This window comes from Suillus subaureus, assembly GCF_016647635.1.
Source record: "Suillus subaureus strain MN1 chromosome Unknown BJ212scaffold_15, whole genome shotgun sequence".
NCBI lineage: Eukaryota > Fungi > Basidiomycota > Agaricomycetes > Boletales > Suillaceae > Suillus > Suillus subaureus.
In genome coordinates, this window is record NW_024538571.1 from 238114 (window position 1) to 253552 (window position 15439).

The 15439-nt window shown below is 49.1% G+C and overlaps 4 protein-coding genes across 4 annotated transcripts; 2 read left to right on the forward strand and 2 right to left on the reverse strand.

Moving 5' to 3' along the window:
* Positions 1 to 1017: 1017 nt before the first annotated feature.
* On the reverse strand, positions 1018 to 1482 carry BJ212DRAFT_1480594 (uncharacterized protein; the record flags this gene model as incomplete). The annotated part of the gene is made up of 2 exons (XM_041340113.1): positions 1018 to 1309; positions 1388 to 1482. 2 exons carry the CDS (start codon positions 1480 to 1482, stop codon positions 1018 to 1020), a joined length of 387 nt encoding a protein of 128 aa, XP_041193295.1.
* A 2573-nt stretch (positions 1483 to 4055) lies between these two features.
* BJ212DRAFT_171475 (uncharacterized protein) lies at positions 4056 to 5156 on the forward strand. Its single transcript, XM_041342554.1, has 5 exons — positions 4056 to 4206; positions 4275 to 4294; positions 4351 to 4431; positions 4481 to 4729; positions 4786 to 5156. Exons 1-5 carry the CDS (start codon positions 4200 to 4202, stop codon positions 5074 to 5076), a joined length of 648 nt encoding a protein of 215 aa, XP_041193296.1. The 5' UTR covers positions 4056 to 4199; the 3' UTR covers positions 5077 to 5156.
* A 1178-nt stretch (positions 5157 to 6334) lies between these two features.
* On the reverse strand, positions 6335 to 8566 carry BJ212DRAFT_1480596 (uncharacterized protein; the record flags this gene model as incomplete). Its single annotated transcript, XM_041340114.1, has 8 exons — positions 6335 to 6596; positions 6677 to 6798; positions 7132 to 7205; positions 7259 to 7401; positions 7480 to 7649; positions 7713 to 7835; positions 7916 to 8123; positions 8187 to 8566. The coding sequence occupies 8 exons, from the start codon at positions 8564 to 8566 to the stop codon at positions 6335 to 6337; spliced, it is 1482 nt and encodes a 493-aa protein (XP_041193297.1).
* A 3185-nt stretch (positions 8567 to 11751) lies between these two features.
* Positions 11752 to 15379, forward strand: BJ212DRAFT_1352948 (family 3 glycoside hydrolase). Its single transcript, XM_041335577.1, is given in 16 exon segments — positions 11752 to 12271; positions 12324 to 12440; positions 12505 to 12575; positions 12628 to 12861; positions 12908 to 13032; positions 13086 to 13166; positions 13224 to 13282; positions 13332 to 13689; positions 13709 to 13757; positions 13813 to 13840; positions 13898 to 14041; positions 14101 to 14274; positions 14330 to 14542; positions 14594 to 14769; positions 14824 to 14890; positions 14946 to 15379. The coding sequence occupies 16 exon segments, from the start codon at positions 11864 to 11866 to the stop codon at positions 15186 to 15188; spliced, it is 2547 nt and encodes an 848-aa protein (XP_041193298.1). The 5' UTR covers positions 11752 to 11863; the 3' UTR covers positions 15189 to 15379.
* Positions 15380 to 15439: the final 60 nt, after the last annotated feature.

Here is a 15439-nt window from a genome sequence, read left to right on the forward strand (position 1 = left end):
GAAGGCGAAGATCGTCTGTACCAGCGATGCAACTCAAGTATCAAAGGCACGAGTGCAGATGCCGTACTTGGACATTTGGAAATGTGATAATTCATCTCGTCGTTTGAACTTCAGGCCTCCTTTTGAGCACTAAACGTCGAGAATGCTGAGACGGCAGCGTGGCTGACAGCCTATTCCAGAAGTTAACGTGCTGAGAGGTTGCCACCGGAAGATCGATTTGGGAGGAATTTTTTGTTCGGTACGGTTTCTCCGAGTACCATGACCGAGGGCGTTCCGTTGGTTCTTTTCTCTTGCCTCAGCATCCGCAATATTTGTTAGACCATGGATTTTGTCATAGATTATCTGTGCACACCACCATTACAGAACTGAACATCTCGCATCATGAGGATATCGACTGATATATCGCCGTCAATGCAGCTTATAGTAATTCTAGGACCGGCGGAGGTACAGAGAGCTCGTACCTCGTGATGATCATGAGTTCCGGATGGCTCGTACTAAGAGCTGAGATAGAGTGCATGGAAGGCACAAAAGTGGCGGCGCTGCCAGTTAAATATAGACGAGAAGCGTTAATGTAGAGAATTGCAAAGTGACTTACTTCTGTAGAGGCTGGCAGCCGCCGACGGCGGTTGTCGAGCTGAGGCTGCTGACAGGAATACAACTCCAGTCGAATCCAACCATGGGCCAGAGTCCGACATCCTGTCCATAACCAACACTTTTCGATAGACACCTTTCCGGTGGCGGCTAGAGCAGAGGCCTTTGCCTGTGGCTGTGCCGACAGACCGAAACAACTTGCTGGCCCCTGTAAAGCAGCCTGAGGGAGTTATGTAGGCACGTCAATCAAAACCTATTTCAATAGCCTAGGGTGATCCGTAGTCATCGTCGGATAAATACATATACCAAACACCCTTTCCGGGCCGCAGTATACATGGACGTAAGACATCTAGACTTTTACCCCTGGACGTTGTTCTCCGATTAGTATGAATAAGTACATACGTCACCATCGTAAAACGTACTTATTTAGAAAAAGAACCCAAGTAAGCCCGCAGCAGCTCCCGCACCCAACCCCAATCCCAACCCCACTTCTGTTCGTCCTGCAGCGCTAGAGGTTGTCGTAGCTGGTGCGCTCGTCGTACTCGATGGAGACCCGCTGGACGAAGGAGACGTCGGCGCTATGGTGGGAGAAATTGTGCTGATGGAAGTAGGTATGGAAGTAAATGTGTCACTAGGGTTGGCAGTGCTGAGGGATGAAAACACGCTCTGCAGAGATGCTGACTGGGAAGAGAAGAGAGAGGAAAGCGTGGAACCTGATCTATATGTTGGTTGTACGTGAGTATTTTTGTTGTGATTTGGTTTGAAAGGAGGTAGGCATAAAGAAAAAGTCACATACCCTGGGACTCCGCTGGGTAGGATCAAGGTTGAATGAGTTGTTGCTGCTTGAGCACTAGCGATGAACGAGAGCACAAGGGCGGACGTGAGTTTCATGGTGAAGATGAAAGTACAACGAGACTGTTGTTCGTCAGAGAGGGAGATTATTGAAACTGAGACTAGTAGTCACTCGCGTGTCATGTACTTGTCGCAGATCCAGGATCGAGAGGCAGCTCACAGCGAGGACTTTATACTTATACGGTAAAAACTCAACCGACCATTGCTGTGCACGCAGCAAAGGAACTCCTTGATATATGAACAAATTATGTCACCTTTACGGCGCAAGCAAGCGCTACCGTGATGGCTCTTGTTGAACTAGAACCATTCCATCAGTGCGGAAGCGAGATCTTAACTTACCCAAGCCTTGATGAGCACATCCTCGCAAGCACATCGTCCAAGATGGTGCAACTATGGAACCTCGAACTATCAGAACACTACTTCACCATAAGGACAGGATGAATTCCGTAACTTTCTCTACAGCCTGAGTGGAAAGTTCCTCGTCACTGGCTGCCACGACAATCACCTCCACCATGAGATGTGCCGGGATAAAGAACGTACAGAACTAGTGTGTGAACTCCGCTATGCTTAAATCCATGACAAGGATCGGAACGGCGTGTTCCCGTTTGATCGTCGCATCAATTTGAGATATTGATACTGATCTTGATCGAGGAATATATAAGGAAAACGTACGAGATGTCGCACCAGCAGAAAGAGTCTCATGATGCATTCCCGGTGAAGGATACTCCATGAAAACCTTAGGCATACCTGTTCAGGATACCTTCCTCTGAACATGGGGACCTAGAGCTGGGGGGAAAATATTATTAGGAGGGTAAAGGCGAGGAAGGTGTGATGGAGTTACGTTGTACAAAAGGCGACTCCAAAGTAGATTGCCCGAATTGGAGGACGCAAGCAATTCGGTAATGTCCTTGTTTGCATCGAGGGACGTCCGAGTGAATCCATTCACTGATAACTATGTCCAATCGCTGGGTATCGATAAGGTGATTGCCAAGGTGTAGTTTATCGTACTTGTCGGTGTCGTTGGCAGCCTTATCCTCTAACTTTCGGGAATTTTGCTAAAAGGCGAAGAGCGTCTGCGCCAGGGATGCAACCCGAGTATCAAAAACACAGGTGCAGATGCCGTACTTGGAGATTTGGAGGTGAGATGATTCGTCTCATCGTTTGAACCTCAAGCCTTCTTTTGAGTACTAGTCGTCGAGAATACTGAGGCGGCAGCGTCGTTGACAGCGCATTTCACAGGTCAACGTACTCAAGGGGGTGCTATCGGAAGATGGTTTTGGGAAGAAGACCGTTGAATGTGTTTGTTCGGCACGGCACAGATACGTTTCTCCGAGCACCTAGGCGTAGATCTGGAAGAGAAGGGAAATGACTAATTGGGCGAAGACTAGAAAGATGTGACCAGGATGGCCAGATTTGCAAATTATGTAGTGTGGCGACAAAGAAGGTGAAAAACTCAGGTTGGCCATTGAGAACAAGGGCCGTTGAGAGAAGCATCATGGGTCGAGTTGGACTCTCAAGTGAAATGCAGTGCGGGGGACTAGATACGAAGACTGCAGAACCATGTTGGCCCAGGCAGGCTTGTGGGACTGAGGGACCACGATAGTGAGGGGTCAATGCAGATGAAGGAAATATGAATATTGTTCAAAAATAGCCTTGAGCGCTTAGCCTGCACAGACTAATTAGTGTTGAAGCTGTGAGGCAAACACCAGGATGAAAAGGAAGATGCGCCTCTAGAAGACATAGACAACGACCGACCTCCTGACTTGATTCCTCATTGAACGAAACACCCACTCTGCCGTAGCCTTCGTCCCGCATTCGTCTTTCTGTGTACGAGTCAAGTACATCTGGATTCTGAGTAAGTAATGATTTCGTACAGCAACTGATGGTAATAGCTGAAATTAGAGCGCATTCATGAAGTGAATCCTGAAACCAAAATCGTGGGGCATCCAGCACATGCGAAGTACGATAACTCAGCGACAATGCCTGACCGAAGGATCAAAGTAAAGGACAGTATCAGTCACACCTTATACCTACCTGATAGACAGCGGATGATCACCTATTCATGGAATGGGTTGTTTCGAGTCTGGGACTTGGAGAGGCACGCAGGTTGGGGAGGAATGGGAAGAAAAAGATGAAGGAGTGTACGCCATAGCATTGTCGCCGGATGGTAAGACGGCAGCAAGCGGTCGTGAGGATGGCACAGTGAGATTATGGAACATCGAGACAGGCAAGGTCATCAAAGAACGGACGGGGCATACAGAGGAAGTGGGGTCCGTATGCTGGAGTCCAGACGGAGGGCGAGTGGTGAGCATATCCCGGGATGAAACATTCAGAGTATGGAATGTCAAGAGCGGAACAACTATCCTCGGACCAATCGAGGCAGGAAAATACGTGTGTGCAGTTTGCTACTCACCGGATGGTAAGATGATTGCCACTGGTGGCGGGTACAACCTGAAAATCCGGAATGCCGACACAGGTAGATTGCTCAAGACCGTGACGATCGAGGGTGATTGTACGTGCCTGGCATGGACCTCGGGCGTATCACCGGGGGAAACAAAATCAACACAGCCACATGGGTAGTTCTTGATGTGCGCGAATTTCACACCCACTGATCATTTTACCATCTCCCAATGACCGCATCCTCGCAAGCGCATCAATCAACAAGACAGCGCAACCATGGAACCTCGAAACCAATCAACGCATCGGACCACCACTCCACCATGAAGACAACGTGATCAACGCGACTTTTTCTGCAGATGGAAAGTTCCTCGTCACTAGCTACCACGACGGTCACTTATACACATGGGATATTTCCCCTTTTCTCAAAGAAGCTGGCCTTCTGTTGGATATTGTAAGCTTCGATATATTTCATTTTTGGTGACAATGACAATGTATCTGCTCCTTCAGGCTGATGCTCCAGCTCCGAAGACGAAAGGTGCCCCCAGAATACCTGCAGGGTTCTTTGACGATACACTGCGAGAGACTAATGTATGTGATCTCCATTTATTATTCGGCGTTTCGACAAATATGTTGTCAGTTACACACTCGTCTATCCCAATCCCATGAGCCACATAACCACCTCCCTCCAGCACCACGTCAACGCACCCTCAGTCCTTTTCCCTCATTCTGGCGCCGCTCCAAGCCACATGGTGCGACTGAGCGCGACGCCCAATTCCCATCCCGGACTCGAAACATAGTCTCTAATATGATGCGCAGGCGAGATAGATCAGACATAGAGATGCGCGAACCACCTGTAGTCGAGGTCCCATACACAGCGGGCAAGCCTGTGCATTTTTTTCTCTCTTCAACGGTTCTTCGTTGCTGTTGACTCGTTTTGCGCAGAGACATTATCACGCAAGAAAGAAGAAGTCAGCTACTAGCTCATCTCGACCTCATACCACGCAGCAATCCAGGGCACACCATCATCGCAACCACCACCGCCTGCTGCTGCTTCAATACCTTCCGCCGCCATCGGTACCGCGCCGACAACTGGAACAACCTCGCGTCCTCATGTCACCGTTGCTGGATGGCGCGCTCGCCTTGTGGGCTGGCTTTGCTGCGTGCCTATCCAGAACACACACGGTCAACCATAGAGATGCAGTCGCAACACCATACTGGCTACTGGAACAATGACGCGACATAATACCACTGCAATACAGGCCGAATGCTAGACTCCTCGGGTGCTCTGGATCGCTGTGTATCTGTTGAACGGACACTTTTTATCGTGTTATATTGTTCCCGCGGTCGTTTGCGCTCAGTCATTGCACTGTAGCGCACTTCCTGCTTCATCTGCTTATATATCGCCAGGAACTCGGCATTTAATCCTCAGTACTTGTTCATGCTCGTGACTTTCTTGAACGAACGCTACGCTGAGCACGGTTTCGCACCTACTTGAGTCAAGCGCTCTCTCCATTATCGTTAGCATGCATATCTCCCTGGTCCTATCATATATCGCTCCAAAATGACCTCCAGAATGATCGGCCCCTTCGTGTGTAGAAGTTCCTCCCATTGAATGAATTACCGCCGAATCTGCAATGGTTTGGTCAACAGCGCCATAGTGGATACGCAAAACATCTTGTGGCGATGACGAAGACGAGGACATGCATCCGGCTTTGCTGAATGAGAAGGATATGTTTTGCGTATAATGTGATCTGGATCATGCCGTGCCATTCCCTACTTCGTCTTTGGAGCTGCCTTATTGCCAGTAGGTCCGTCCTGCATCTTGCCCAGGGTGGAGAACACAGCAAGTTGCTTCTGAGGTGAAGTGATAGCGGAGGGAGGAACCTTCTGGATGTTCTTGACCTGCATGTCACTAGTACTTGGTAGGCGTCTTCTGTGAGAGTGATTTGATCGAGCGGCTCAAGGTCTGGACCATGGTAAGGGCGTTCCGTCGGTACTTTTTGTTTGTTTCAGCACCCGCAATACTAGAATGGTTCCTGACTGATCACCCACGGAAGACAGGAAAGCTTAAGTGGCAGCGCTTGACACCACCGAGGGCCGAGGCTGCTGACAGGAATAGAACTCCGATCCAATCATGAGCCAGACAGTCTCGCCTGTCCATAAACTCACACCAACTTTCACCTTTCCGGTGGTGACTAGAGTCAGAGTACCTGACCGAAACAACTTGCTGATCCCTGGGAAACAGCCTAAGGGAGGTAGGCGCATCGGACGTCCGTTCAAAGTCTATTTCAATCTCCTGTGATCCACAACTATCGTAAAATATGCTAAATACCCTTCCCGGGCCCGCAGTTGCCCCGCAGTACACACGGACGTGAGACCTCTCGACTTTACCCCTGGACGTATCCTCCGACCGGCATGAATACATGCGTCCCCACCGGAAATGGACTTATTCAGAACACGAACCCAAGCAAGCCCGCAGCAGCTCCCGCAGCTAACCCCAGCCCCAGCCCTGCCTCTGTTCGTCCTGCAGCACTAGAGGTTGTCGTAGCTTGTGCGCTCGTCGTCGGCGTAGACCCGCCGGACGAAGAGATGTTACGGTGGGAAGAATGGAAGTAGGTAAGTCAGTGGTGTAGGATGAGAGCACGCTCTGCACAACTGATGACTCGGAAGAGTAGAGCGAGGAAAGCGAGGAAAGCACTGAAGTAGCAGCTGTGGTGTCAAAAGAGATGGTACTGAAAGGCAAGCCGCTTGATCTATATGTCGATTACACATGAGTATTTTGGTTTTGATTGAGTTTTTGAAGGGAAATAGGCATGAAGAGAAAGTCACATACGCTGGGACTCCGCTGGGTAGTATCAAGCTAGAAATTGTTGTTGCTGCTTGCGCACTGGCAATGAATGAAAGCACAAGGGTAGACGTGAGTTTCATGATGGTGAAGATGGAAGTAGGACAAAACTGTTGTTCGTCAGAGAAGGAGAATCTTATTGAAACTGAGACTTGTAGTCACTCGTGTCGTGTACTTGTCGTAGATAGGTCTGGGACGCAGCTTACGGCGGGGACTTTATATATGGTAAATTTTTATAATTTAACTGACCACTGCTGCGCACACAGCAGAGGAATTTCTTAGCTTTATAAATAAATTGTGTCACCTTTACGGCGCAAGCGCCACTGTGATGGGACGCGACTTGGACCTCGTGGTCCTGTGTATCCACAGCTACTCGGAATCCAAATTTGCTTGAGTCTGTGCTGTCTTGACGTTCACGATATAGCACTAGTGCGCCCCCTCACGATCATATACGCCGGTCCGGGAATGAAGGTGGGACGATTATTCACACCGCTAGCTGTAGTCGCTGCTACACAATCTGAATTTAACTATTTCATGGCCAAAGTCTCTTCAAAATCCCTCTCAACCCACCCTCCTTCGAGTTCTCTTTCTCTGCCTTCGCCGTACCTTGGACCTGAGCCTCGACGTCCGTCCCACTCTGCGCGTAACGCCGTTTGTACTGCGCGGGGGTTTCTCCCACTGTACCATGTTTCCACATGCCTCTGCGCGCAACTCTGGAGAAGGCATAATGGATGTGAGGTTGTTCGCCACAAAAGTGGAACAAATCAATGTGCGTCAGTGTAGAAACTTACCGCGACTCAGCCTCAGCTCTCAAAAACGCATCCTTTCCATACTTCCCGTACTCGGCACCTGCTTGTTCATAGGTCAGGCCCGTGCCGGCCCGGATCATTTCAAGTGCGAGACTCCGGCCTGTAATAAGCCAGCCTGGGAGGAACGGTGGCGGAAGAGTGACCACAGATACCTATTTGACGTGAGTACGAATGTCAGCCAGTGGGTACAATGGGAATGTGGTGTCAGTGCATACAATACGAGAATATTGGTCACGTCGAACGAGTTGGCAGTAGACTATCCTGCCCTCGATCGCATCCTTCAACCACGCGAGAGCTTCTACAGCGTATGGCTGGGCTTGGCGACCAAAATGTGATCCCTGCACGCAATGGACAAACAATTCAGTCAGGGTGGTCTCGTCCAGAACTCTCTAGAGCCCTACTTGTATAACCAACGCACCTCGGGCGCATCAACACCTGCAATACGAACAGTGGATCGTTTGCTCTTTGAGCTCTTATTGATTGATTCAAGTGAGCACATATTCCGTGAGGAGGTGGGGGACACAATCGGACCTTTGCTCAAAGTTGGTACTCTCCTGAATTTCAGTGGCCACCTCCACCCAATGCCAGGGGTATGATACAGCCTAAAGTTATCTGCATCCCCTACACTTGGCGTACCCATTACAGATCAACCAAGTCCAAAGTCTACATAGCGTTGGAACTCAACTCACCTCGTCACGACACCCCTCACCCATCTCTTCCGCCGAAGTATATCAGGCGTAACCCACTCAGCTGTCCTCAAACGCCTAAAATACCGTCTGTACACGAATGTTACACCAAGCGTCGAAACAGAGCCAAGGAAGAAGCCAGATAAAACAATATATGCAGCGGGCCGTGACCCGAGCTCATACGCTTTGGCTCTGAGGCGGTTTTTGATATTGGCGTTGTACTCTTGAAGAGTATCTTTCGTGTAATCTTGCGCGGTAGCCACATGGGTCTTCAAAGTGTCTTTCGTAGCAGACCAGCGGTCTCTAAGTCCGCGCTGTTCAGAAGGTAGGGACGATGTGCACTCTTCCGATGACCGCTGCTTCTGGCGCCATGGAAGATGCATTGGTCAAAGTGGTCACAGTACTAAGCTAGCACTAGTAGTCCACTATGAGAAGAAAAAGAGACCAACGGTGGTCATCTTGGGCTAGTAAGCGTACTGCATAGCGGACAACTTGGATCTTTATCACATACAAGTTTTAAATGCTCTAGCTTTGCCTATGATCTCTATGTAGAGTCAGATCACAGACCGTTGGACCGAAAGATATCACCATCACCAACTGGGTTTGCGGTACTTCGACGTGAACAACTACTAGTAGCCGAATGACTAAGCTACGGGAAAGTCCGACAAATCTGATAAGTCCGCCTCCACCACTACAATTAGTCTTGAAATTAACTTGGGCAACCAGAACATGCTACATCGAAATTTGAAGACCCTATGGGGCAGAAGTATGTTGACTCGTTGGTCTCAACGATTCCCGTTTTCTGCATCCAGTTCAACAGGTTACACACGCATGTTCAGAACTAAGCATTGCACCTACATTGTAATAACAGTCGCAGAAGTCTCCTGCGGGGTCATCGCCTCTGTAGCTGTATCACGCCATGATGTAAGTCTCTTACTTTGAGCCCATTTTATGATTTAGGACACTCACAAGCAATGGTATCCACTGCGCACTGTACATTGCTCCTTGAGGTTGTATGTCACGTTGTTGTATATGACGGATGTCGCGCATTCCATGCACTGTGCGGTAGCGTACGCGGCGAGCATACAGAACACCGTGATGGATGTGGGGACGCGCATGGTGGATGCGCTTGGCCGGAATATCCAACCCAGGCTCATATACCTCGCTCGTTACCCCATATCTATATAATACTTCCGGGGCAATCGGCTTTAATTTCGTCAACGTATCATTTATGCGGGTCAATGATCTTGCAAAATATTGATTCTTTTTCTAGAAATGCATTTGTCGTTGTCGATGGTCTGGACACAGAGCGCGCATTCGGCGCTGTAAAGCCACTGATCGCTCCAAATGTTGGAGTTACTGTGTCATAGGTGCGGCGAGTCTTGCATTCGATCTATCGCAAGCAGGTACAATGGCAACCCATCGGTGAAGACGTGAATATTGACTGTTGATGCGGAGTCAGCAGTCTTGGTGATACGTCATTGCCCTGGGAGAACAGGTAAATGCTACGTAGTTTCGCTGGATGATATTTCTTCCGACCACGCATTGCACTCAGATGGCAATATTCGCCTAAGTAATTCCTAAACAAACCTCACCATCGATACAAGTCACGATGTCTGACTCCCTCCCCTCCCGGAAAGTGCTTCAGACCTGTACTCCCGACTGTGCAACTTCGCCCTACTATCTGCTAATGGTGTCCAGTCTTGACAGAGATAAGGTTTCGAGCCATCCTGCTACGTGACGAAGGTGAACTTGACACTACCTGTTAATTTCATTTGCACCATAAGCACCGCTGGTTATATGACGCCTAGATTCGTTCCCAGATTCTGTTTCTACGAGCTACTCCACAAACACAAGGATACGGGCAGGACCGATGGATGCAATGCACCGCAGCCCTTCTACGAAGGATGATTCGTACTAGATCCGCGAGCGTGAATCTATGCCGAAATCCTCCCAGTTGGACTCATATCGAGTATTGCAACTGACGCTCATCACATTATGATCTTGGTGCTCTTGCCCTTGAATTCCTGACCTTCGCAATGATCTCGAGGGCGCGATCATGTCCACATTCGATCATGGAACTATGCACGATCGAGTTTGGAAATTCCCGCCTTGATAAGCGCACCAATTGTAGGTTTATCTCGTTCGCCGTGAAGTTAGCAATCTAAATAAAGACAGAAGCCGGAAATCCGATGTCGGACCAGATAAAACTGACAGCTACAGCGCAAGTTGAGACTCGAAAGCCCTAGCTCTGACATAGCCAAAGCTTCAGTGGCGCTCTGGAGGTACGCAAGTGGCAATTGCAGACACAGTTCGTGGTCGCGCAAGAGGCGCTTGTGCTACTTGCCGATGTATCGCTTGGCGAGGAATCGTGAATAATTCTGAGCTGGCTAGAACCAGATTGAGGCAGACGATCTTCACCTGCCTAGACTGAGGTTGACTATTGAAGGCAAGATACTGATATATCGGCACTACCTCGTACTCGCTCATAAATTATACGCAGGATGCATGAGCTACCATATTGAATGGGACCCGTCCCCTGTCCCGTGCCCTCCTGTCCAACTTCCGCAGGGGAAGCTGAATGCAACGCGGAAAAAAGAACCACTGTTACAGCCTGTTCAAAGTGTCCCGTGATTGTCCAGGCATGTGGCAAGATATCTATCGTATGCCTCATGCTAGGTCTCGGCAGATCTCTTCTTCTTTGGCCAGCACACTTGTAGTCACATTTGAAGCTTGCCACGTGATAGTGACTGAAGGCGTATGCACGCCGAGGATCCCGTCTTGTTTTCTTATCGGTCTGACATTTTCGTGCGCTTGTTAAGGTCGCGTCACACCATATAAATGAAATATGCTCCACCAGGCCGCATGTCTGATCTTGTGATCCCTGAATACAGTCCCGATTGTCCGAATATCCATGAAATCCGTGAAGAGAGGTGTCATCGAGTACAGTTATCATTGTGTCGTGGAAATACTGCCTGTTGATGTCGTCATCTCCCGAGTTTCCTCCGCCCTCCACCTCAAGGCTTGAATTTCTAAATAAACCATCACGACGTCACTTGTATGGAGAGCTCCCACGGCAAGATGATGTGCTGTTCGCGATTCTGTGATTAGATCGGGGTAGACGATTGAAGAACATATAGTGCGTTGGGGCAGACTCAGTTCCATAGAGCATAGTTTTTGTTTGAAGGCTGGTCAACCGACCATTTCACACAATTCAGTGGGAAATGGACATAAAGAATCAGCAGGACATGATTGCGGACCAGAGTACGCGTGACGCGTGGTGTTTCAACGGCGGTTGGAGTCATGTGTGAAGGACCTCTCCCATGAAAGGTTATACATAGCCCATGAAATGCTGGAGGTTATCGTAAGTCAGCCATGAAAGTGAAGGATGAAATTGTGAAAGATTATCTGGTGACCGTGCGCCAAGTGGCGTCGTCTGGTTTTGCAACGAATCTTTAGCAAATTTGTATAGACTTATGGGGAAATTGACTATTTCCCCCAGAATCTGGGGTAAAACTTGTGCGGTTCTGACAAATTGCAATGTGAACGATGTGAATAACAACCGTTCATTGCGGAGAGCTAATTTAATCCATCAGGACCAGTCAGTTATAATCAGCAGTAACAATGCAGGTCAGTAGCGATTTCATCTGGATATCCCTTCCCCGTTTGGGTCCCCCAGGATGGCTCCAAGGTCGCTTTCGTTCGTGCTGCTACTTGTGTCGTATGCGGTCGCGTCGAGTTCTTCGGCCACGGTCCCGACGGTTTCTGCTTCTGCATTCAGTAGCAGTACCCCTGTCACGAGTAGTACAAGCTCATTGAGCAGCGCGAGCACGTCAACCAGTGGCATCGCAACATCCGTGTCAACCTCCTCCTCGATGACTTCCTACCTTGCTACTGAGACTGGTCCTTTAACTTTGCCCATCTCACACTACTCTTTCACTCCGTTTCCGACTCCAACGCTCGCGCCAGAGCCACCAGGTTTCCCTGCAACAGATCCTTTATATCCCCCTCCTGTTAGTGCAGACCCAGTGATTGTGCCTGACTTTGCTCCAGCTTGGGCAGTCGCTTACACGAAAGCAACGTCTATGGTATAAGGAGTGAATGCGCTTGATAATGCAATTTTTCTGATTTTGCGTACAGATATCGAACTTCACTATCGAGCAAAAAGTCAACATTACTACGGGCGTTGGCTGGACTAATGGTCTCTGTGTCGGGAACACTCCTCCTGTCGGAGACTTCCCTGGGTTGTGTCTTCAAGTCAGTGAATCATGACGTTTATTTTCGACGAGTGTTAAATCTGCTGGCGTATCCTCTACTCTAGGATTCACCGCTTGGAGTCCGGGATACTGACTTCGTCACTTCATTCCCCGCTGGTATCACTACCGCATCCACGTAGGTCTTACATGTGACATTCTTTCACCTCAAATGATATATTGTGATGTAGCTGGAATCGCGCTCTCATGCGTGCCAGGGGTCTCGCAATTGGTCAAGAGAACCGAATGAAGGGTGTCAATGTCGCTCTGGGACCCATGATGAATATGGGCCGCATCGCTCAAGGTGGACGCAACTGGGAGGGATTCGGCGCTGACCCGTTCTTATCTGGCGAAGCCGCTTATGAAACAATCCTGGGTCTACAATCTGGTGGTGTCCAGGCCACCGCGAAGCATTACATGAACAAGTGCGATTTAAACATGTCATTGTACTAGACTAACCTTGTAATCTAGCGAACAAGAATGGAAGCGCACGCAGGAGTCTTCCAATGTCGATGATCGTACCGAGCATGAAATTTACGCACAACCTTTTATGCGTGCTGTAATGGCGGGTGTCTCATCGGTTATGTGCAGTTATAGTGAGTGTCTCCTAAAGTCGAATGGTCAGTGCCTCATGCGACCCAACATTCAGACTTGGTCAATGACACTTATGCTTGCAACAACAACAAGACCCTCAACGACATGATGAAACGCGAGTTTGGCTTCCAAGGCTGTGAGTCAAATTTGATATTTTGGATGAATAGCCCCTGAGCTGTATATCCTTGTCCAGTCATCCAATCTGATTGGTCTGCGACGATGAGCACCCTTTCCGCTGTCGCTGGTCTTGATGTAAGTGTAGTGTTGATTATGTCTCAGAACACTGATCCGATTTCATTAGATGACGATGCCTGGAGACATAACCCTCGGTTCAGGGACTTCTTACTATGGTCAGAATCTCACGGACTTTGTCATGAACGGCACTATTTCTGTGCAGAGGCTTGATGATATGGCGACGCGGATTATTGCTGCATGGTACTACTTGCATCAGGATGAAGGTTACCCAAATGCCACTGTTTCTTCGTTCGACCTCTACAACCCCATTAATCAGGAGGTCAATGCGCAAAGCGATCATTATCTAATTGTACGCGAGATTGGTGCCGCTGGTACAGTTCTTCTAAAGAATGAAGGCGCCCTCCCTCTGGACAAGCCGAAGAGCATCGTTTTAGTTGGGAGTGATGCTGCTCCACCAGTTTCGGGTCCCAACGAGTACTACAGACCAGGGTGGTGATCCAAGTGGCATCCTTGCGATGGGCTGGGGTTCTGGGTAAGTGGCAGACTTGCGTGCATTACAATATCTCTCAAGCGCTTTTACCTTTAAGTACCGACAACTTCACGTATCTCGTTTCCGTGAGTATCTTGGTTTTTGTACAATCGTTCTGTTTAACGATTGCCTTGGCCTTTCAGCCCTACGAAGCCATTCAAGCACGCGCCCGGGTGGATCAGACTAGTGTTTTCTGGAACTTTGATGACTGGGATCTCGCCAGCGCAGGCAATTCCGTCATTGGCATGGAAGCCGCCATTGTTTTCGTTAACTCCGACTCGGGTGAAGTGGGTCGTCCAACCTTGACTTCGGTTCTTACGGCTTACTTGAACACAACGCTTCTTAGGGTTACATCACTGTCGATGGAAATGCGGGTGACAGGCAGAATCTGAGTGCATGGCATCAGGGTGACCAGCTCATTCTTGCTGTCGCTGCTCAAAACAACAACACTATCGTGGTCACCAACTCTGTTGGTCCTTTGATCATTGAACCTTGGGTCGATAACCCGAACGTTACTGCCGTGAGTGCTGCATCGGATAGTTCATACACGCACCTGCTGACAACTGGATATACAGATTGTCTGGGCTAACCTTGGCGGCAACGAAGCTGGCAATGCCATCGCAGACATTCTTTACGGTGCCTGGAACCCATCTGGAAAACTTCCGTACACCATTGCGAAGAGTCCCACAGACTATCCTGCCCAGCTCGTAACGGGTGGTACTGCAGCAGATATCCTGTCCATAAACTACACCGAGGATCTCTTCATTGACTACCGTTGGTTCGATGCAGTAAGTACTACTGTGCTTTCCGCAGTTTTAGCTGGCATTGACCCTCCATAGCAAAACATCACACCTCGTTATGAGTTTGGCTTCGGATTGAGTTACACGACTTTCGAGTACTCTGACCTTGCCATCACGGAAATTTCTCCCGCCGACTCTGCACAAATGGACCTGGTTCAGAACTGGGAAGACGGTGGTGCAACACCCATTGCTGAAGGGTCGACAACTGCTCTTTGGTCTGTACTTGAATACGACAATTCCATTGCATCAAACTAATCATCTACAACAAGGCTGCATATGCCAGCATACACGGTTACCTTCAATGTGGAAAATACTGGTACTTTATACGGTGGCGAGGCACGTCCTTCCTCCCATCATCCTTTTGCCCAAATCATCGAAAATTGACCCCTAGATTCCCCAACTATACATTCATCACCCACCGTCAGCCGGTGAACCGCCTTCAATCCTCAAGGGCTTTACGAATGTCGAGGTCTCACCGGGGCAGACTACCTCCGTATCGATCACTCTGTCCCGCTACGATCTTTCTATTTGGGATGTTGTTCGCCAGGGGTGGGCAAAACCAGAAGGAACTATCACTTTCTCTGTTGGAGCAAGTAGCAGGGACTTTAGGCTGAATGGGACCATTCCTTCATAGATTCTTAGGTCCTTGCATTGTAAACAATCTTGAAGTTCTTTAGACATGGTAGATGGTGCACTGGTATATGGTGCAACGCTGGAACCCTATTATGATGCTTCGTTGAGGCGTCGGAAATTCGGTCGGAGCTCTACCGGGTCTTTCGGCCACTTTGCGCAAACCTCACCCATCGGACCGTCAATCTTTCACACGAAGTGATTTTCACATTGAAGTTCAGAGTTCAAATAGGCCTACTCTCCCGTAAACAAGTA